Source organism: Myotis daubentonii, chromosome 2, assembly GCF_963259705.1.
Source record: "Myotis daubentonii chromosome 2, mMyoDau2.1, whole genome shotgun sequence".
Lineage (NCBI taxonomy): Eukaryota > Metazoa > Chordata > Mammalia > Chiroptera > Vespertilionidae > Myotis > Myotis daubentonii.
Window position 1 is genome coordinate 56,942,548 of NC_081841.1, and position 22,840 is coordinate 56,965,387.

General features: G+C 45.1%; 1 protein-coding gene across 2 annotated transcripts; it reads right to left on the bottom strand.

Annotated features, from left to right (window-relative positions):
- Nucleotides 1-9,692: 9,692 nt before the first annotated feature.
- NACA (nascent polypeptide associated complex subunit alpha) lies at nucleotides 9,693-21,976 on the bottom strand. Of its 2 annotated transcripts, XM_059683291.1 has the most exons (9): nucleotides 21,816-21,976; nucleotides 20,868-20,939; nucleotides 12,857-18,496; nucleotides 11,578-11,663; nucleotides 11,326-11,403; nucleotides 10,865-11,011; nucleotides 10,334-10,462; nucleotides 10,014-10,136; nucleotides 9,693-9,819 (listed from the first exon to the last, which is right to left on the bottom strand). In XM_059683291.1, the coding sequence occupies exons 2-9, from the start codon at nucleotides 20,935-20,937 to the stop codon at nucleotides 9,805-9,807; spliced, it is 6,288 nt and encodes a 2,095-aa protein (XP_059539274.1). In that variant the 5' UTR covers nucleotides 20,938-20,939; nucleotides 21,816-21,976; the 3' UTR covers nucleotides 9,693-9,804. The 2 variants fall into 2 exon arrangements, with proteins under 2 accessions (XP_059539274.1, XP_059539275.1); XM_059683292.1 differs by lacking the exon at nucleotides 12,857-18,496 and having other exon boundaries at nucleotides 21,816-21,952.
- Between the last annotated feature and the right edge of the window lie 864 nt (nucleotides 21,977-22,840).

Sequence of the window (22,840 nt, forward strand, 5' to 3'; positions counted from 1 at the left end):
AAATTGTTTGCTGGGCAACGTTTAAACTTTCTGCAAGTTGTTTTTGAGTTTGACACGCATCTTCATCCAATAATGCTTGTAATTGTTGGTCTTCAAACTTTTTTGGTTGACCTGGACATTCTTTGTCTTTCACATCGAAATCATCACTTTTAAAGCGTTTAAAGCAGTGTTCACAAGTATCTTGAGATGGAGCATGTTCACCATAAGCCTCCCGAAGTATACAATAACTTTCAGCAGCACTTTTCTTCAAAATAATGAATTAAAACTTCCCGCAAATGCTTTTTTTGGGGATGAAATTCGACATTTTTAAAAAAATACATTTTATTGATTTTCCACAGAGAAGAAGGGAGAGAGATAGAGAGCTAGAAACATCGATGAGAGAGATTGATCAGCTGTCTCCTGCATGCCCCCCACTGGGGATGTGCCCGCAACCCAGGCATGTGCCCTGGCTGGGAATCAAACCTGTGACCTCCTGGTTCATAGGTTGATGCTCAACCACTGAGCCACACCAGCTGGGCCCATTTTTACTTTTTTGAGGAAACTCCATACTGTTTTCCACAATGGCTGCACCAATCTGGATTCTACCAACAGTGCACAATGGTTCCCTTTTCTCCACATCCCCCCCAACACTTGTTGATTTATTTATTGATGATAACCATTCTAACAGGCTTTAAGAGATAGCTCATTGTGATTTTAATTTACATTTTTCTGATGATTAGTGATGCTGCCTGTATTCTTGACCTCATTATCTTTTGCCTTTTCCAGGACTATGCATTTTCGGCTTATTCCTTTAATCTTTTCCATTCTGCCTGCAAATATGCTAGGTCCTCCAGTTTAAAAAGCAAGACAAACCACAACAAACCTTCCCTCAAGTCTCCCTTTCATGCTGTGGTCTCCTAACCTTTTTCCAGATTTCTAAAAATAGTCCACACTCAAAATTCTCACTAAAGACATTTTTTCACTGTCAATTCACTGGTTTCCATTTTCTTCAAGCTATAAAAATGGATGCTGAAACCGGTTTGGCTTAGTGGATAGAGCGTCGGCTTGCGGACTGAAAGGTCCCAGGTTCGATTCCGGTCAAGGGCATGTACCTGGGTTGCGGGCACATCCCCAGTGGGAGATGTGCAGGAGGCAGCTGATCGATGTTTCTCTCTCATCGATGTTTCTAACTCTCTATCTCTCTCCCTTCCTCTCTGTAAAAAAATCAATAAAATATATTTTTTAAAAAATTGAGATACTCAATTGCCACATTGAAAGGCCTTACAATTTTTTAAGTCCCCATTCCTGATCTCTTTGAAGCATTTGACACAGTTGACCAACCATTCCTTTTTCTTGAAATGGCTCTCTTCTAGTTCTTATCCATCTCTATGACTGAACTGGCCTTTCTCTATCCTTCACTGACTCTGCTGTCCTCTAAATATAGTTGATCTCCCAAGTTCTATTCTTGGAGCTCTCTATCACTGGTGGTTGCCACACTTTCTTGATCACAGTACCATATAGCCAATTCTTATTATTTTTCCCCCCCAATGATTTTTAGGGAGAGTGGGAGAGAGAGGGAAAGACAGAGAGAAACATCAATGTGAGAGAAACACATCGATTGATTGCCTTCTGCATGACCCTGACCAGGGTCTGGGCCCGGGAAGGAGCCTGCAACCAAGGTATGTGCCCTTGATCAGAATCGAACCCGGGACCCTTTGGTACACAGGCTGACAATATATCCACTGAGCCAAAATGGCTAGGAAAGTTCTCGTTTTTTATGGTTGTTATGGCCTATAAAGTCACCATGAGCACTGAATTAGTAAATATCAAACCATCATTCCTAGGAGAAATACAGGGTTAGATTCCTAAAAGCCTCTGGTCACATTTTCATCACTGATCAGTACATAACCTTGTTTTATGTATGTTTCTGTTTATTTTTAAATATGTTTTTATTGATTTTTAGAAAGAGAGGAATGGAGAGGGAGGGAGAGAGATATATATCAATCCGAGAGAGAAACATTGATCGGATGCCTCCGGCATGCATCCCAACTGGGGATTGAGCCTGCAACCTGGGCATGTGGCCTTGACTGGTCTGCAGACTAACACTCTATCCACTGAGCCAAACCAGCTGGGGCCTAATTCACATTTTAGAACACTCCATCTAGCCCTAACCGGTTTGGCACAGTGGATAGAGCGTCGGCCTGCGGACTGAAAGGTCCCAGGTTTGATTTGGGTCAAGGGCATGTACCTTGGTTGCGGGCACATCCCCAGTAGGAGGTGTGCAGGGGGCAGCTGATCGATGTTTCTCTCCCATTGATGTTTCTAACTCTCTATCCCTCTCCCTTCCTCTCTGTAAAAAATCAATAAAATATATTTTTTAAAAAATAGAACACTCCATCTAACTTCACCTGACTACATACTCTTTCCAGGTGTACATAGAACTTTTTACCAAGATAGACCATATTCTGACATAATACAAGTATCAATAAATTTACGAAGATTCTGGCCATACAAACTATGTTCTAGGGCCAAAGTGAAATTAAACAGAAACCTACAGCAGGAAGGTATCTGGAAAATCCCAAAATATTTAAAATTAAATAAAAACAATCCTAAATAACCCATGAGTCAAGGAAGAAATCAGAAGGAAAATTTTTCAATGTTTGAACCAAATGAAAATATAAAAATTTGTGTAATTGAGTAAAGTAGTACTTTTAGGGACATTTGTACTAAACTTACTAACTAGTCAGTATTTAACAGGAACAAACTATTAATTCACCCAGCAACATGAATAAATCTCAATTATTCTGAGTGAAAGAAGATAAATATATCTTGTATGATTTCAGTTTCGATTTTTAAAAATTCTGGAAAATGCAAACTTATATTTAGTGGCAAAAGGTTTGGGTGGGGGAAAAAGGAAGTGATTAGAAAGGAAACATTTTGGAATGATTATTTTTATTTTGGTGATGTAAATGTATGTAATGGGTATGTAAATGTCAAAACTTACCAAATTGTACACTTTAAATATGGGCAATTTATTGTGTGTCAATGAAACCTCAATAAACTGTTTAAAATTAAATGAAAAAATAGAGTCTAAAAATCTGCAGAGTTCTTGAATCTTTGATTAAATACTAAACTGTACATGTGAGGATTAAGTTTCCACTTAGCTTTAGCTTTTGTAAAACTTACCTGACTAGCCCGGCTGGTGTGGCTCAGTGGATAAAACATCAGCCTGTGGACTGAAGGGTCCCAGGTTCAATTCCGGCCAAAGGCACATGCCCGGGTTGCAGGCTCGCATGTGCAGGAGGCAGCAGATCAATGATTCTCTCTCATCATTGATGTTTCTATATCTCTCTCCCTCTCCCTTCCTCTCTGAAATAAAATAAAATAAAACTCGCCTGCCTAAGCCCAATGTTGATACAATGCCAAGATTGTATTCATTCTTTTTTAAAATAGATTTTATTGATTTTTTTACAGAGAGGAAGGGAGAGGGGTAGTTAGAAACATCGATGAGAGAGAAACATGGATCAGTTGCCTCCTGCACACCTCCTACTGGGGATGGAATTGAACCTGGGACCCTTCAGTCCGCAAGCTGACATTCTATCCATTGAGCCAAACCAGTTAGGGCTGTATTCATTCTTTAAAATATTTGAGATTTATTATAGGATATGTATGAGGAATGTAAAGACCAATAAATTCCATTTCCCCAAGACCTCATCCAGGCGTACCAAACCCAATTTTCAGGAGTCAGGCATGCATATATGTTTGTAGCTACCAGGCAAGAAAATAGACATTAAAGCACACAAAAGAGGCCAAATGTGAAAGCAATAAAATTCAAGTTCTGTACTTAAACATTTCCATGCTAATTGAACAATTCTGAGGGCTAAATTTGGCCCACCATTTTATCACTCCTGTTGTAGATAGACAAGGACAAAAAGAATGGCAGGTACAAGTTATGCTGGCGTATTAGCAAAGAACATAGGCAAAGGATCGCAAAATAAAACAGCTTGCTTTATTCAAGTAGTTTTGTGTATTTGTGAAGGCTGGAGTATAAGGTTTTTTAAAATAATGATTTTTAAAATTTTGGGGTTTTTAAAAATATATATATTTTTTATTTCAGAGAGGAAGGGAGAGGAAGAGAGAGATAGAAACATCAATGATGAGAGAGAATAATTGACTGGCATCCTCCTGCATGCCCCTTACTGGGGATCAAGCCTGCAACTCGAGCATGTGCCCTGACTGGAATTGAACCATGACCTCCTGGTTCATAGGTTGATAGTCAACCACTGAGCCACCGTGATCAGGTGAAAAAAAATTATGGATTTTTAGAGAGAGGAAGGGAGAGGGGGGAGAGAGAGAGAGAGAGAAGGAAGAGGGAGAGGTTTAGAGGGAGAGATTTGTTGTTCCACTTATTTATGCATTTATTGGTTGGTTGCTTTTTGCATGTACCCTGACTGGGGAGCGAACCCACAACCTTGGCATATGGGGATGATTGATGCTTATCAACTGAACTACCTTACCAGGTCTGGAGCATAAGGTTTGAGAGTTCAGTGTTACTTTATAACATACGTTGAAATTTTTAACTATTTGTGTATTTGCCTAGTCTTGTCATCAGACTTATGATGGTAAAGAAGGGGTCTTGGAGCCTATCCCATTGCCTGGAACACAGGTTAAATGCTCCTCATATGAATGGTTCAGAAATATGTAGAGCCATAAACATGGAGGCCAATCTATGAAACTGTCATATTTGCATTTCTCATTAGACTAATTTCCATGAGGGCAAATATTGTGTCTTATTCTCTGTTGGAACTGCAGTGCTTAGCAAATAGTAGGAACTGAGGAATTTATGAAATGAATGCTGATTCCCACTTGTTTTCATCCTCTATTCCAATGAGAGAAGTATGTAAGATCAACTGAGTATGAAAGGCTTTAGACCTAGTTCTTGAACCAGTTTAACAGATTTTTAAAAAAGTTTTTATTGATTTTAGAGACAGAGGGAGAGGGATAGAGAAACATTGATGTGAGAGGGAAACACCAATTGGTTGCCTCCTGCACACTCACCTGGGAATCCAACCACAACCTGGGCATGTACCCTGACCGGGAATCAAACCAGTGACTTTCTGGTGCACAGGATGACACGCAACCAACTGAGCCACACTGGCCAGGGCTAGAATTTTGATTTGACTTATTTTGAACAAAATGTTTAATGACTTAAATGATTTAAAGTTTGAAAGTTGCTGCTTTATTCAATGGGCTATTAGTGGGAGAGGATTTTAGAACCAGCCCACCTTATGGAGGCAAGTTCGTAGACAGATTCTGAGTGGAGGGTAGAACAGAAGACTAGCAATAGCCTATCCAGGCAGTTCTAATTAAGGCAATGACATTAAGAATGAAGAGGGGGATAAACAAATATTTTGAAAATCTGGTAGGGAATGTCTGTGAAAAAGGGGCCTGTGACAGGATTAGGTTGACACAGGTTTCTTTCCTTTAAAACTGGGTGGGTGAGTGGGAAGAGATCAACCAAAGAACTTGTATGCATGTATGCATAACCCATGGACACAGACAATAGGGTAGTTGAGGGCCTGGGGCAGGGGATGAGGGCAGGCTAGGAGCGGGCAATGGGAGGAAAAGGGGACATGTGTAATACTTTCAACAATAAAGATTTAATTAAAAAAATAAAAATATACACTTAATATAAAATGTACAGTTCAGTGGGATGACTTATGTTCACATTGTTTTCCAACCATCACCACTATCCATCCCTAGAGCTACTACATCTTCTGCAACTGGAATTCTGCACCATTAAACAATTTTCCTCAGCCCCCAGCATCCACCATTGTACTTGGTCTCTATGAATTTGACTAATCTAAGTGGAATCACATTTGTTTTTTTTGTGATTGGCTTATTTCACTTAGCTTAATGTCCTCAAGGTTCATCCATGTTGTGGAATTTCCTTTTTTTAAGGCTGAGTAATATCCCATTATAAATATAACTAGGGGCTCAGTGCATGAATTTGTGCACCTTGAAAGGAACCGTAGGCCATGAGGCTGCGGTGGGCACAGGGGTGGGTCTTGACCCATCCTCTGTGCCCTCCCCCCCCAGCTCCTCTGCCAGCAGCCCTGCTTGGTAGTGATTTGGGCCAGCGCCAGCAGCAGGTGCGAGCAGTGGCTGCTGTCCCCATCACCCCTTAGGAACAGGGGGAGGTGGAGAACCCCTGAGGGATGATTGGGGCCTGCGCCAGCAGTGGGTATGAGCAGTGGCTCCTGCACTGGCAGCAGGTGCGAGTGCTGGGCCGGACCGTGGCACACAGGAGCAAAAAATTTTCAGTAACCATCAGAGGCTTGCCCTGATGACAGTAACCTGAGTTCTGCCTTGGTCTGGTGTCCCTGCTCACCTGCTCCACTGGCCCACCACAGTGATGCCCATCATGTTCCATGTGCGCCCCCTGGTGGTCAGCGCACCTCATAGCAACAGGTTATTTGGCCATTTTGTCTATTTGCATATTAGCCTTTTATTATATAGGAGGATATATACACACACATTTTGTTTATTCATTCCTCTGTGAGGAGCACTTAGGTTGCTTTTACTTTTTGGCTACTGTGAATAATGCTGATTGGGTGTACACGTCTCTGAGGCTTTCAATTAAATATCCAGAAGTGGTTTGGCTGGTGTGGTTCAGTGGTTGAGCACTGACCTATGAACCAGGAGGTCACTGTTTGATTCTGGGTCAGGGCACATGCCTGGTTTGCAGGGTCAATCCTTTTTGGGGTGTCCAAGAGGCAATGATTCTCATCACTGATGTTTCTCTCTCTCTCCCTTCCTCTCTGAAATCAATAAAACATATTAAAAAAAACCCACACACCCAGAAATGGAATTGCTAGATCACATGGTAATTGTTGAAAACTCCCATGCTGCTTTCCATAGCAGCTGCACCACTTTATATTCCCATCAACAGTGCAGAGGTTCTAATTTTACATCTTTACCAACACTCATTTAAAATGTTTTTATTGATTTCAAAACATTCACTGGCTGCCTCCTGCACGCCCCCTACTGGGGATTGAACCCACAACCTTGGCATGTGCCCTGACTAGAATTAAACCATGACATCCTGGTGCACAGGACAGTGCTCAATCCACTGAATCACACTGGCTGGGCAACTCATATTTTGATAGTCATTTTTTCTAATGCATGAGTGGTACATTTTAAGTCCTTGACTCATTTTTAAATGTTTTGTTCTTTATATATTCTGAATGTTAATCCCTTATTGCCAAGTATTTTTCAATCTGTGGGTTGCCTTATTACTGTTCACTTGTGTCCTTTGATAGATAAATTTTGGTGAAATCCAATTTTGTTGTTGTTGCCTATTTTTGGTGTTAATGACATGAAGCTTTTCCAATTTTCTTGAGTTTTATGGTTTTAGGTCTTTGATCCACTTATAGTTCATTCTTTTACTCATGGATATCATTTCCCCAACATCGTTAGTTCCAAAGACTAGGTTTCCTTTTTGTATGACCAAATGGATAGCTGTGTCGTTCATGTTAGCAGGAAATATATATGGAAAAATTTAGATGGGGTAGATAATGGAACTAATTTTGTGGATCTCAAATGAATCAGATTTGAGAGAAACCAAGAATGATGTTAAAGACACTAAGTTGAGGAAGGAAAAGACAAATGTAGCCATGCATGAAGAGTGTCCCCTGGAATTAGCAACTAGGTGACCTTGATGAGAACTATTCATTTGGAGAGGTAAAGGTTAAAAGCCAGACTACAGTGGATTGGATAGGTAATGGAAAAAACTACATCTATCTCCATTGATTGTTCTTGGAAATAAAGTTGAAGTGAAAAGCAATTTGCAGGAAGACATGCTTTCAAATATTTAATAATTTTAAAAATCAATTTTTAAGTGAGTGGTAGAAACATGGTGAGAATATAGCTAAGGAACTAAAACTGGTCCACTACATTCCCCGCCCCCCCTAAAAAATAAGGGTCACTTAGTAAACCTGTGCCAGTTTCAGATTCTTAGCAAATACTTTCAACAATCCTATTTGTTTTGTAGTAGGCCTATTTTTATAGATGAAGCCAGACGTTAAGGTATCATTGTTAAATGGTCTACCGAATATTTGAACACAGGTATTTAATCAGTTTGAGAACCAGGAAGGAGTAATTCCTCGTCAAAAGGTTTAACCTATACACCCCATAATCATTCTGTGACAAAGAAAGTTAGTTGTACATTTCAAGGATGGTGGGAAAAATGGTGAAGGGAAAGGAACCAATGATAGAAAGGGTTAGCAATAGCAAGGTCCTTGAGGTGGGAAGAAACAGAACTACAGCACTGGTGGCTGTAAGAGCCTTGAACAATACAATTCTCTAAAAAAGTAACCAAGAATTGGCAGTTTGTTAACTGTACAGAAGGAAGGATGAGGAAATTTTGAGTTAGTACAGTATCCCTAAGTTTCTCCCTGAAGTGAGAATTACTGGCTGTCTCAGATTTGACAGCCTAGGGGCCTGTTGTTAGCCTAATAAAAGTAATCTGTTCTATCCCAGTGAAATGGAAGCAGGACATCATCCCCAGTGAGAAGTCAGTTTGTGCTTCTCCAGGATAGCCTGCCACAAAGAAAAGGTACATACAATACTTTTAGTGACTGTCTTTGGGGAAGTTATTTAACCTCTTTGGTACTTAACTTTCACATCACTAAAATAATACTCTCATAGGAACCGAGAAGACTGGATTCAATAAAATGTCTGTAAGTTTTAGATCCAAAAATCTTCCATGATGTTAATCTTCCTTTCTAACATTCCTTCTAGGTGTATCACTTATTCATTTTAGATTCTTCCTTTAAATTACTTATAGCCTTACTATTCCCAAATTTTAGTTCCTTGCTTTACCCCAGACCATATTACAACCTAAACCCAGAAAGTTTAACTTTACTCTTCTTAGGACTTCTATAGCGCTATTTATATTTATCATAAACTGGGTAATCACATGTACGTTTGCCTGGTACAGTTCTGGTTTTCACTCATTGTCTTAGCATGATTAAGGCTACCCTAATCATAATTTACTTTGCAGATTAAAATGTGAGAGAGCAGAGTGTTTGCATTGTATATAATAATCAAAATCCTTCCCTTCATAAGGTAGCTTCTGATGTTCTACAAAGTGTGGTCTTTTCATCACATCCATGATGATGCAATCTCTCCAATCCTCTATCAAGCTCTTACATGTCAAAATGTAACCAATGTGCACTGCCTCTCATAAAGGAAAGAAAAGGTCCAAAGTGTTCAGAAAGACTGTAGGTTAGAGAAGGAGCTGATTATTAAATAAAGAAGAATCAGCATATGATAATGCTTAACATCTGGGAAAGAAACTGAAAACAAGAAATATAACAATTAAGTTGTAGTCTCTGAAGACAAGAAGGTCCTAGACAATAGGGTGGCAAAGGCCTGTGGTGAGCTATAAGGGGTCAATGGGAGATAAAAGAGGACATATGTAATACTTTCAACAATAAAGATAAAAAAGAAGAAGAAAAAAAGGTCTTAACAGATAGCCTGGTACATACAATACTTTCCTTCTTACCAGAAAGGAAAAGGCTGAGATTTTAAGGGGTAATCTGTGGCATTAAATCTTTTCAACTGAAGCTGAGGTCTTAAGAGTAATAAATGTGCTTTCATTTCTAGAGTCTTTTTGCTTTCTGGAGGGAAGAGATCAAGCACCCACTTAGTTCATCCCACAAGAAGCCATAACTTTATTAATGATAGAAACAGTACAAATTTCAAACCAAGCTGCAGTAACTCTTTTGAAACACACAAAAAAGGGTCTTCCTTTTTAGATGGTTACATTGTTAATTCCTGTAAGAGAAAAGAGATAATCAGAGGTATAATAGGCAAACTGACAGAATTCAGGTCACTAAAATTTAAGGCAACCCAAGACAGGCTTTGGAATGAGGTTTCCTAATTGGCTGATAATAAACATAAGAAAATCAAGTCACCCATAATTGGTCAGGTCACTCCAGGGAGTCAGGAATCAAGGCTTGGACACTTACCATAATAGCATTTACAATATCATTACTGTTGTTCTTCAGGGCTCGGACTGCCTTGGCTCTTGACACATTTGCTTGTGACATGACCAATTCTATGTCCTTAACTTCCACACCTGTTTCATCAACCTGAGAGAGAGGGAAAAACACACGTAATAAACTAAAGGCAAGAACAACTTCAGTATAGTTTGTTGGAGTCAGTCTTAACTCAAAAACTATTTCACTCAATGGGACTTAAGAGACTAAAACAATATAGAACCCACCCATCAATACAAACATAATACTACCTGGAGAGAATTAAAAGTATAAAAGATTTCCTTATATACCTCTTCCTCTTCACTCTCCTCTTGTACAGTTGGAGTCTGTGTGTTTTCTTGAATGTTTGAGACAGCTTCACCTTGAACTTTAAATTTCTCAGCAGCTGCTAGCTGTGCTTGCTGAGATAAATCCTCAATCTGTAGACCAGAAAATAAGAGATGCATGTGAACAGATCTGTCTGTAGTAAGTGAAAGAAATCATTTACATATTTTCCAAACTTGCACTCTAAACTCACTTCAGGTTAACTTACTATAGCTATATAGCTTTAAATAGTTTGCCCTCACTCAGATTATAGATCACTGTAGAAGTAGCTTATGTTTAAAGCAGTGATTTTCAACTGGAGGGGATATCAGTCCAATATCTGGAGTTTTTTAGTTTTTGCTTTTTTAAAATTACAACTGGATGTGATCCTGCTAAATAAAACATCTATAATGCATAGGGCAGCCCTTCCACAACAAAGAATTACTGACCCAAAATATCAATGGTGCTGAGCTTGAGAAACCCTGGTCTAGAGCAATTCCCATGAAAACTTTCCTTACCTTGGCTTCACCAAAAACTATGTAGGTATCTGAAGCAGGGCTCTTGTAGACATCTGGTTTCGTGATGACAAAGAGGATATTCTTAGATTTCCGTATAGTGACCCTGGTAACCCCGGTAACCTGTCGAAGACCCAGTTTGGACATAGCCTAAGGAACAAAAGAACATCAGGTTTTCAAATTTTTTAGAAGCAGCGCCAGGAAGTAAGGACCACAGTAATACCACATCCAAAAGAAAGTCTTTTTCTGGGCTAAGAAAAGTTTATGTAAGAATACAGAATGGATTCCCAGGACTTCTGGGTTTCCTGCCACAACAGCTTCTGTTACTTTAACTAAACACAATTCTACTCCCACCCAGAGTCTGTTCCTCTGAAGCTGCTTCATCAAAAATGGTCTTTCAAAAAAAAAAAAAAAAAAAAGGAAGTCCCTGGGCACCAGTCCTTGTTTATAACTTAAAGTATTACCTTCCGTGCCTTCTTTTCACTCCGGCTCTGTTTTGCTTTACTGACTGGTTCTTCATCGATCTCAGCTGCCGCCGCCAGCTAAAATAAAACAGTAAGCTGAAACGTAAGACTTGGATTCCACAATCCCCCTGTGGTTTTCCCTTTATGAAAGTTTACAGCTCCAGATATGTAAGTCATCTCCTCTGGTCAACCCTGGTTCTGCAGTGCTTCCTTATTCCAAGTATTTATACCAATGAATAAGAGAATACCTACCTGGGCTTGTTGCGTGGTTGCCTGTGTGGAATCTTGTTCTTCGAGCTCTGGTACTGATTCATCACTGTCAGACTCTGTTCCAGACCCTAGGAGGCAAAATAATTTTTAGTAATTTTTAGTGGAAATTAAAAGGAGGCTTGCCACACCATGGCCTGCTTGGACTAGAGGTCACTGGCTTATTTTAAACTTCGTAAAGTTAAATGTAAATCAACTGACTTGTATAAAGTCAGCTTGATAGCCCCCTACTTAGTCACAAACTAGTGTGTATACATTCTTAAAAACCCAGCCCCAGAAATGAGAGGTAATTACTAGATTCAGCTGAACAGTTTATATACTATAACTGCTTCATTTCTCTCAAGGCCTTCACTTCTTCGCATAGGCGAACACCAATGACCTATGTAACTCCAACCACTATCCAATAGCCCAACCATCCCAGAAAGGTTCTGGCAGACAAGGTGTGTGCAGATACACGGTAGTGAAAAACACTTTCACATTGTGGCAGCAGATGAGGAAGGGAACTTTCCCCTTATCCTTTAAACTGCGTTTGGGGAGGCCAGAAGCAGTTATGTACACACATTTGGCCTTATTTTCAAGCCACTGACCCCAGCAATTTGATCTAATAAATAGTACTAAAGATTCTCTCAATGATGCCAACCTACAGTTCCAATAGTCACCTTTACTAGTTATCGTCCTGTGACCTCTCCCATTTCTTTCAAACATAATTCATATATTTTAAGTTTTCCTCAATTGAAATGCCAAGCACAATAGACTACTGAGGGAAAAAAGCATATACCTATACCGTTCTCAGACTAGGAAAAATAGGTCTTTTAAACAAAGGAAGTCCCTGGGCACTGGTCCTTACTAATTGCAAGAAGTGAACAGAAATTCAAATAGTTCCAATATTCAATAGCTTCCCAATATTTTAGCAAATCCCAGGCCCAGGGACAAGGTTAGTGATGTGGTAGAAATTAGAGCAGATTAAGATCTAGAAGGTCTTTGGTTTTCAACATCACATCAGTTAGGTAAAATGATGGAAACTCAGGGTTAGTCTGGATCCCCATTACACAAGATGATACACAATGAACTATCTGAAATGATGAAAACCAAGATTGTTCTACATTCCTAGAGCTTTTGCACTTAAAATGATCATTCTAATTCTATTTTCAAACACAAGCAGATATTCTGGAGAAAGTGGCGCATCCTAGGGTTAGTAATGGTGGGTAGCCCCCAGGAGGAGTGTGGGCGACACACCATGCACACAGCAAACCAAGGCAAATACCCTTGTTGTTCTTCAGAACAGGTTGCTTGGCAGAGGGGGTTGGGGCAGGGATCCCAGCAGGTTTGGGGGTGGGCATGTTGACGAGGACCGGCTGGAAAGGCACTCCCCCCGAGATTGGTTCCGGGGGAATCAGAGGCGGCAGCTCATCCTCATCAGCGGGGGCTGAGGGCTTACAGGATGATTCCAGCACCAGCCCAGGTGAGGACGGCAGAGGTTGCTGTTTAGGAAGCAGAGGGGGAACTGGGGAGGGAGCAAGAGGCAGAGAGACTGTTGGGGTGGGTGCTGGAGAGACAGGTGCTGATCCAGCTTTAGGAAGGACCTTCTCACAAGCCGCTGTTGCTAGAGGCGTAGATGTCTCAGACTTTGGATGAGGAGCCAAGGGACCCTTTGGAGAAGTGCCTTTCTGAGTGGAGACTGCCAGTAGAGGGGTTGGAGGAGCCACTGTAGAAAGGGGTCCTTTAGTACCATTCTTGGCTGAGGGATCTGAGCACACAGGAGGTGAACTCTTCTTGGCTGGTGGACCTTTCTGAGTGGGAGCTATGATGACTGGTGCATTTTCTGAAGCTGGGCCAGTAAGTAGTGCTTTGAGAGCTGTGGAGCCTTCCTTTACTGGGAGCCCTTTAGATGCCTGAGGGGCAGTGGATCCCAAGGGACATGTGACTGGAACTGGTAAAGCAGGGGACTCTTTGGAGGATGGGATTGCTGGGCCACCTATGGGGGCTGGGGCAGCTGAGGGCTCTTTGGGGGATGGAGTTTTAGCTGGGGTTCTTTTAGGAGATGGAGTTGCTGGGGCCCCTTTGGGGGCTGGGGTTTTCTTTGGGGATGAAGTTGTTGGGGTCCCTTTGGGGGCTGGGGCAACTGAGGGCTCTTTGGGGGATGAAGTTGATGGGGTCCCTTTGGGGGCTGGGGTAGCCGAGAGCTCTTTGGGGGCTGGAGGAGTCATAGCTGAAGGAGTAGAAGCCACTTCTACTGGTGTAGCTGAGACCGCTTTGGGGGATGGAGTTTTAGCTGGGGTTCTTTTAGGAGATGGAGTTGCTGGGGCCACTTTGGGGGCTGGAGAAGCTGAGGGCTCTTTGGGAGTTGGTGTTGCTGGGACCCCTTTGGGGGTTGGGGTATCTGAGGGCTCTTTGTGAGATGGAGCTGCTGGGGCTCCTTTAGGGGCTGGGATTCTTTTGGGGGATGAAGTTGTTGGGGCCCCTTTGGGGGCTGGGGTATCTGAGGGCTCTTTGGGGGATAGAGTTGCTGGGGTATCTGAGGGCTCTTTGGGGGATGGAGCTGCTGGAGCCCCTTTGGGGGCTGGGGTTTTTTTGGGGGCTGAAGTTACTGGAGCCCCTTTGGGAGCTGAGGTTCTTTTGGGGGATGAAGTTGTTGGGGCCCCTTTGGGGGCTGGGGTATCTGAGGGCTCTTTGGGGGATGGAGCTGCTGGGGGCCCTTTGGGGGCTGGGGCAGCTGAGGGCTCTTTGGGGGCTGGAGCTGCTGGGGCCCCTTTGAGCTCTTTGGAAGATGGAGTTGGTGGGGGCCCTTTGGGGGATGGAGTTGCTGGGGGCCCTTTGGGGGATGGAGCTGCTGGGGGCCCTTTGGGGGCTGGGGCAGCTGAGAGCTCTTTGGGGGCTGGAGCTGCTGGGGCCCCTTTGGGCTCTTTGGAAGATGGAGTTGCTGGGGGCCCTTTGGGGGCTGGGGCAGCTGAGGGCTCTTTGGGGGCTGGAGCTGCTGGGGCCCCTTTGGGCTCTTTGGAAGATGGAGTTGCTGGGGGCCCTTTGGGGGATGGAGTTGCTGGGGGCCCTTTGGGGGATGGAGTTGCTGGGGCTCCTTTGGGGGCTGGGGTTCTTTTGGGGGATGAAGTTGCTGGGGCCCCTTTGGGGGCTGGGGTATCTGAGGATTCTTTGGGAGATGGAGTTGCTGGGGTATCTGAAGGCTCTTTGGGGGATGGAGCTGATGGGGCCCCTTTGGAAGATGGAGTTGCTGGGGGCCCTTTGGGGGCTGGGGTTCTTTTGGGGGATGAAGTTGTTGGGGCCTCTTTGGGGGTTGGGGCAGCTGAGGGCTCTTTGGGGGATGGAGTTGCTGGGGCCCCTTTGGGGGTTGGGGTTCTTTTGGGGGATGGAGCTGATGGGGCCCCTTTGGGGGCTGGAGCAGCTGAGGGCTCTTTAGGGGATGGGGTTGCTGGGGTATCCGAGAGTTCTTTGGGAGATGGAATTGCTGAGGCCTCTTTGGGGGCTGGGGCAGGTGAGGGCTCTTTGGGGGATGGAGTTGCTGGGGTACTTGAGGACTCTGTGGGAGATGGAGCCGCTGGAGCCCCTTTGGGGGCCAGGACAGCTGAGGGCTCTTTGGGGGATGGAGTTGTTGGGGCCCCTTTGGGGGCTGGGGTTCTTTCGGGGGGTGAAGTTGTTGGGGCCTCTTTGGGTGTTGGGGCAGCTGAGGCCTCTTTGGGGGCTGGGGCAGGCGAGGGCTCTTTGGAAGATGGAGTTGCTGGGGGCCCTTTGGGGGATGGAGTTGTTGGGGCCCCTTTGGGGGTTGGGGTTCTTTTGGGGGATGAAGTTGTTGGGGCCTCTTTGGGGGTTGGGGCAGCTGAGGGTTCTTCAGAGGATGGAGTTGTTGAAGCCCTTTTGGGGGCTGGTGTATCTGAGGGCTCTTTGGGGGATAAAATTGCTGGGGCCCCTCTGGAGGCTGGGGCTGTTGGAGACTCTCTGGGGGGTGGCATAGCTAGAGGCCCTGTGGGAGATGGAGTTGCTGAGGTCCCTTTGGTGAATGGGGCAGCTGGGGACTCTCTGGGGGATGAAGTTGCTGAGGTTCCTTTAGGGGAAGGAAGGGACATAACTGAGGGTTTGGGAGTCTCTTTAGGAGATGAGGTTGCTGGGCCCCTTTTGGGGGAGGGAGGAGCCATAGCTGAGGGAGTGCAGGCCCCTTTGGGAGGTGGGGTAGCTGGGGCTCCTTTGGGAGAGGAAGGAGTGATAGCTGGAGGAGGAGGAGTCTCTTTAGGGGATGGTTTTGCTGGCCCCCCTTTGGGGGATGAGGAGACAGCAGCTGGGGAAGTAGGGGCCCCTTTGGGGGATGGAGGAGTGGGGGAATGCTTCTTGGTTAGTGATTCCTCAGGGACTTGAAAAGAAAAACTGGCCTCTGGAAGAAAGGAAGCTTCAATTTGAGAAATAGGAGATGAGAGATTGCCAGCAGGAGTATCAGAGACAGCGGCTACATTTTTAGAAACAGAGGGGGCAAGAGTTAAGGTAGTAGAAGTAGCCGAACCCTTCTTGGTTGGAGGTCCTCCAGTCTGAGGAGACACACTAGTCCCTAAAGAAGATGGGGACTCAGCTAGGTAAGTTCCTTTGGAAGATGCAGCAACAGAAGCACCAACATCCTCAGTTGGGCATCCTTCAGGAGAGGAGGCCACACATGCCAATGCTGAGCTTTGAGAAACACTATGACCTATCTTTGTAACTTGAGGATTACCAGCTGGGGGAAGAGAGGGAAAGGGTTCTGATTTGGGAATTTCAGAAGACAGTGCCACAGTAGCCGGAGAAGTAACATTCTGTGGGGATAACGTCATGGCTGGAGCCACAGAACAACTTTCAGAGGTGGGAGGAACCAAAGGTAAAGCAGTAAGAGCAGAAGTACCCTTCTTGGCTGGGTGGCTTTTAGGTGCTAAAGAGACAGTTCCTTCTAGAAAAGGGCTGGCTGTTGTCGTAGGAGTGGAGGCTCCTTTGGTAGTTGTAGGAGTCCCCCCAGAAGTGGCAGCACTTTCCAAAGGAAATGTAGCTACACTTGGGGTAGGAAGAGAACCTTTGAGAAGCACACTGGTAGGGTCTGGACTTGCATAAGGATCTGTCTTGATTAGAGAGGCTGGGGAAATAGCACCCAGAGGAGAGGGAGTAGCAGCAGCTGGCTTACCTACAGGCAGAGGCTCTACTCGGCTTTTGCTTGCTAAGGTGACTTCAGCACAGAGAGATATTTCCAGAGAAGATGTACTTTGGGGAGTGGGAGGATTCTGAGGGGCTGCCAGCGCCAATGGTAGTACAATAGGGTCTTTCTTGGTAGGGAGTCCTGCCTGAGCTGGTGAAATAGGGGTTCCTACAGGAGAGGCAGGGACAGTTTGGTGATCTTTCTGTGTTGGGAACTTGACCAATTGTGAAGCAGGGAGACTTTTGAGCTCCTCAGGTGCTGGCAGAGGAGGGGAGCCTGGTATCCCCAGAGCAGTTGTTACCCAAGGAGAAGGAAGTTCTTTGGGAGCCACAGGTGCCATAACCAAGGCAGTATGGGAAGCTGAGTTCTTATTACTTATGAGACCTGATGAAATTGGAGGAGACACACAGCTAGCATTTACTACCTCAAAGGTGGTAGGTGTGGCAGAAATTGTAGAGGGGTTAGTCATCACAAGTGAGGTAATTCCAACAGAAGAAACAGGAGCTTTTTTCAAGCCTGGACTTCCTGGAGAAGCAGGAGGCATCTGGGTCTCTAAGGGTGGCTGATGAGTGGCATTAGGAGAGCCTTTGAGGGTGAGAGGGGCTGTAGGAGATAAGGGAGAAGAGACAGCTGAGGAACCAGAAGAGCTGTAGGAGGATACACTAGTGATGGTAGAGAGTCCCTTATCAACCGACAGAGGCAGAGAGGAAGCCGGAGCCCCCACTGGAAAGGCAGCCACAGCAGCAGGAGCCACCTCATTTCTGGAAGGAGGGGGAGAAATTACAGCTTGCTGAGAAGGGCAAGAGGCCCCTAGGGAAGAGTGGTGTACAGAAATGGTATCCACTATAGAATCGGACAGAACATTAGGGCCTGTTTGACCTACACACTGGACAGGAGAACCAAGACAACTCTGATGTAAAGGTACAAGATGAGAGCCCATAGGAGTGAGGAAAACTGGGGGGACGCTGGGAGTCATAGGAACAGACTGGGTTGAGAGAGGTAAGGCAGCAGGTGGAGTAAGGGGTCCCTTTAGGCTGAGGCTTACAGGGTTTTGTGGAGAAGCCAGAGCTGAGGAAATAGGTATGCCTTTGACCTGGGGGGAGGTGATGGCTAGGGGAGTAGTGGGTGGTGTCTGAGCACAGGAGGCCACGGGAGTTAAAGGCTGGGAAGGAACAGCACTGGCCGTACATAGAGGAATGGGGGTAACTTTTGGATTAGGGACAACTTGAGAGGGAGCTTGAATAGGAGAGGTCTTTGGTTCTGAGGAAGCAATGGGAGCTGACAGTGGTGTCACGGACCCTGACTTAGCCACAGCAGCTGAAGGAGGTGAACTAATAGGGTTAGGTGGACCAGCAGAGCTCTTCTGAACTGAGTGGGGAGGCAAGGCCACCAGAGTCAAGGGAGCTGAAGAGGGATGGGCACCTTTCAGAGTTGGAGTTATCATGGGAGAGGCCAGAGCTAAGGCAGCTGGGGAGATGGGAGGCCCTATTAGGTTTGGTAGGAAAGCTGGGGTGTCAGGGAGCGTAGGGGCAGCTCCCAAGGGCAGGGCTGTCCCAGAGGATGCCTGTGGCAAAGGAGCTTCAAAGGGGGTAGAGGCAATAGCAGAGGGAGAAAGGAATGGGGTGGGCTGGCTAGGGGTTGTCAGAGGGTACTGTTGTGGGGGCAGGGAGCAAGGAGGGGGAAGGGTTGGCACAGGCTGCCCTGAGGCAGCAGTGACACTCAAGGCTGAAGACACAGGAAGCACAGCTGGAGGAGAAAAGCAAAAAAGGGAATAAAGGCAAGGGAAGGAAAAAAATAAAGGTGAGTTATGCAGACCAACTTGGTACAACATGTTTCCTAAGAAACACCAGAATTTTTAATCTGAGGAAAGTCACCACACAGGATTAGACAAAGGTGACAGGCAATAGCAACCCTTCCGAAACATAATTCAGGAGTCAAGTAAGAATACACCCCTCTCTTCCTTCCTTAAATGAACTCCAAGTCTTCTCACAGGCCATAGAATCACCACCACAAAAACAGCTGTTCCACCCTGTCCACCAGGGACCACGAACTAATTAAAACAGATACTGACAACCGGAATAGGAAGGTAGTGAGTGTTGGTGATGATGAGGAATGAGACAAAACCAGGTCTTTATATGCTCAGGTTACCACCAGGTCAGGAAAAACCTGACTCTCTGAATAAGGCTTAAAGAAGTGGGTGTCTGGCAGAATTCAATTCTTCATAAAGTTGAAACGCTTCAGAATTTAATACTAAACTATTAAATCAGTCACTAAGCCTCCCTGTGCTTCAGCTTACTTACCACAAACAAACAAACAAACAAACAAACAAACAAACAAACAAACAAAACAAGTGAGTTGTATTCCATAGTCTACAGACCTTCCCAGGTAATGTTACCTCCAAACATCCATCTCAGATGAATTAGACTGCCAGGGAGAGAGCTTAATCACAAGGTAGGGACTGTATTATAATACTGTAACCCAACTGGTTAAGCCAGACTGCGGTTCTATTTTGGAAGTAGGGAATTGCAGTGGAGAGAATACATTGGATCTCCACCCCTTAATGTGGATAAGTATGTCATTCTGTCAAAATAGACCAGTATCTGGCACTAGAGTAAAGCTAAGCAAGATATTCTGAATGACAGAAAAATCCATGCTTACTATTCAGGAGGTAACAGAGGAGTAGAATAACAAATGCTCAACACTTTGAAGGGAATATTTAAAATAAAACAAAACAAAAAAGCCTGTAGCATGCAAATTCACAATTTTCTTAAAGTATTGTAGCACAGAAAAGACAGGCAGCTCAACCAGTTTTTCTTGGAGGGTTGGTAGGTAAAAGTCTTATGATTAAAATGCAATGCTTTCTAACATAATCAGGATTTGAAACTTAGAATGTTTTCCTCTGATGGGATAAGGACCAAATTACTTGGTTTAGACACCATAACCTATTTCCTGAGATAGTTTTCTCAGGTACTCTATTTAATGGCATTCCCTTTGAAGCTTGAAACCAAATTATTCGAAATTCATCTGAATTTCACTCTCTACATTTGTAAAATCAAGTTGTTCAACGAGACCTGAGCATTTTTATTTAGCACCGAATTACAGGATCTTTAGAGAGCAGCCCTTTAGTCCCCTAAGTTCAAAGATTTCACATAGCTCATTCCCAAACTCAGGGACGCCCTCCCTTTTCTTTACCAGCAGCTGTATTAATCCCTTCAGCTGCTGAAATCAGACAGGTGGAGAGGGCGGACTTTAACACTTTCAACTATAAACAACTCTATTTTAATTCCAGAAGACGGGAATTGTTCTTAAGTGACAGGTGCCGTTAAAAAAAAAATTAATTTACTATAAGAAAAAAAAAAATTACACCCTGAAGATTCCCTTCATTTAGTTTTGCACAACTCAGCAAGATCTTCATTAAAAAAGTAGTTTCCCTAATCCCTTTCTCAAGTTTTATAGAGAAGCACTTTAACCAGACTTCAAAACTTGCCTTTACACCATGTTCTACACTCACTAATTTCAAAGCTGAAGAATAGCCAAAGGAAAGCTTTAATTCAATTCTGGGTTCCAGACAAGCTGTTGGACATCTCATCACCAATCCATAAAACAAGTAAACCGACCAAGAGGGTCCTAGGTCCCAGGACACATTTACCACAGCACACAGCTCATCAGACACGTGATGAGGGCACAATGCCAAGCTCTGCCATCTAAAACCTTGATGCAACTTGCTGGCTGGACCTTCTTAAAAAAAGCTCAGGTCTCCTCGGCCTGCCAGTGTGTCATCCAGTTCAAATGGGAAAGAATCACTGGGCCCCTGCCCAGCCCAGCTTTGCAAGCTCCCTTGGAGGCAGTGGCCCCGCCTACAAAACAGGCCAGGGAGCTCCCCACGTTCTTGAATCTTAAATACACGGTTTTCACCCCACTCCCAAACGAAGTCCCTTCCAAGGACAGCAGTTAATATCCTGGACGCTCACCCCCGACAGAGCTACAGCCTCACCGTCTCTAACGAGAGACCACTCTGAAAGACAGAAGGGCATTCTCTTTGTCGCTGCACCCCCCGAATGGCTTTAGGGTCCATCTCACCATCTCAGTCATCGGCGCGGGGACTAGGGGGTCCTACCTGTCTCAGCCTGGGGCTGTGGCAACTCTTGCTCCGTAGCAGGGACGGTTTCTGTGGCTTCGCCGGGCATTTCTGAAGGAAATAAAAGGGAGGCCTGGACTGACAGGGACCGGTCTGCTGCCCCCAACCCAGAGGCAGGTATTTTTCAAAAACTGCAGAAAACCGTGGCGCAAAATCATCACGAGGGTGTTTGGGGACAACCCTCCCCAGGGAGCTTGCAAGAGCCGAGAAGCGTGACGCGACCCGCACATCGCCAACCCGGCGAGTCGCCCCCTCTTCCCCGCTCCTCTCCACTCCGCAGAGGGCGGCCTTCCCGGGCCCCCGGGGCTCGTGTGATTGCCCGTTTCCAAGCCCACCCCCCACACGACGGCCATCGGCACTGCGTTCGCACCCCGAGAGGGAGGCTCCGGCCGCGAGGCACGGCAGACGCTACTATGAACCACCTCCCTCCCCCCGTTCACGCCGCCCGGGCTGGACCTCCAGGTCTCCGTGGGCCGACTTTCGGGAATCAAGAGGGAAAGAGGGAGCCTTAGCCCCAAACACTCGTCACAATAAGAACGACGTGTGTGTGCGGAGGGGGAGGGGGAGGGGGAGGGGGCGGACTTCCAAGGCCGTGACCCCTTCACCTCCTACGGGTGATCCTGAAGCCGTTCCCAACAGCAGACACACTTCGCCTCCGCCCCCAACACCGCAAAGGCTCCCACCACGCCAGCCCCGGACTAACAGCGCGGCCCGCGGCCCTCCTGCCCTGCTTTTGCCAGGACACCAATCGCGGACCCCATTTTGTCCGGAGACACCAAAGCCACAATTCCCAGGGTCGAGTAGGAACCGGGGGGGGGGGCCCACATAAAGCCTCTAACTCTCTTTAGGTCTCGGTCCCCCGGGGTGGCTTAGGCCGCAAGAAAGGCGGATGGTGGCGGATAGAGTAACAGCGAGGACACAACTTACTGTGCGGGGAACGCGGAACCAAGATGGCGGCAGAAAGAGAGCGAGCGACAGCGTGACCCACGCCTGTTGCAGGAGGAAGCCAGGCGGAGGGGGCGGGACTAGAGACCGCTTCCGGGTCAGGAGCTGCAGCCAGTCACTTCCTCTCACTAATGACGCGGCCGCGGCCGCCTGTCTGTTCCCAACAAGGGTGGTGACGAGTCTAAATAAGGAGAAGGATTCAGAGCTGGGACGCGCAGGCCTGCTGGGAGCTGTCTGCTCCGAGCCACGTGGTCCGGAGATAGCCGACCCCTTCCGTCCCCCAGGTTGAAGCGTCTGGACCCGTGAAGGAAGGGTAAATGCAATGAGAGAAGCAACCTACCCCTGCAAATAGTGCAGCGTTATTATTTCGACTTTTGCTTTTCCTTTCTTAAATAATGCAGGAAAATAAGAGGTTTTAAATAATATAGAATGCTACAGAGGTTGTATTCACACCATTGTAAGGTAGCAGTGACCTACAGGTTAACCCTTATTTTATTTTTGGAATACACAATTTTGACTGATGTTGAAGTCATATATACAGTTCTTTTTGCCTGATATTTTAGGCTCCTATTACATGTCCTGAAACTCATCCATTTGGGTCCAGCACCCCACATTAAGTACCCATACAGTAGTATACTTTTTATTTTTTTAGAGAGAAAAACACTGATTTAAAAAAAAAATTTATTTTTAATTACAGTTGACATACATTATATTAGTTTCAGGTGTACACCCCAGTGATCAGACATTACATAGTTTACTAAGTGATCATCTCGATAAATTTAGCACCCATGACACCATACATAGTTATTAGAATATTATCAAGAAACATTGATTTGTTGTTACACCTATTTATGCATTCACGGTTTGAATCTTGTATGTGCCCTGACCAGGGATAGAACCTGCAACCCTGGCATATCAGGATGATGCTCTAACCAACTGAACTACCTGGTAGAATACTACAGGGCCCAGTAATATTCTTAAAAAGTAGAATGTAAAATCAGTGTTTT

Excerpts from the sequence above, each read along its gene's own strand:
- NACA (XM_059683291.1), bottom strand. The coding sequence starts at position 20,937 with ATGCCCGGCGAAGCCACAGAAACCGTCCCTGCTACGGAGCAAGAGTTG. Across the intron at positions 11,664-12,856 it reads TGTTCTGAAGAACAACAAGG|GGTCTGGAACAGAGTCTGAC; the intron begins GTATTTGCCTTG and ends TTTGCCTCCTAG. Across the intron at positions 11,404-11,577 it reads CAACCACGCAACAAGCCCAG|CTGGCGGCGGCAGCTGAGAT; the intron begins GTAGGTATTCTC and ends GTTTTATTTTAG.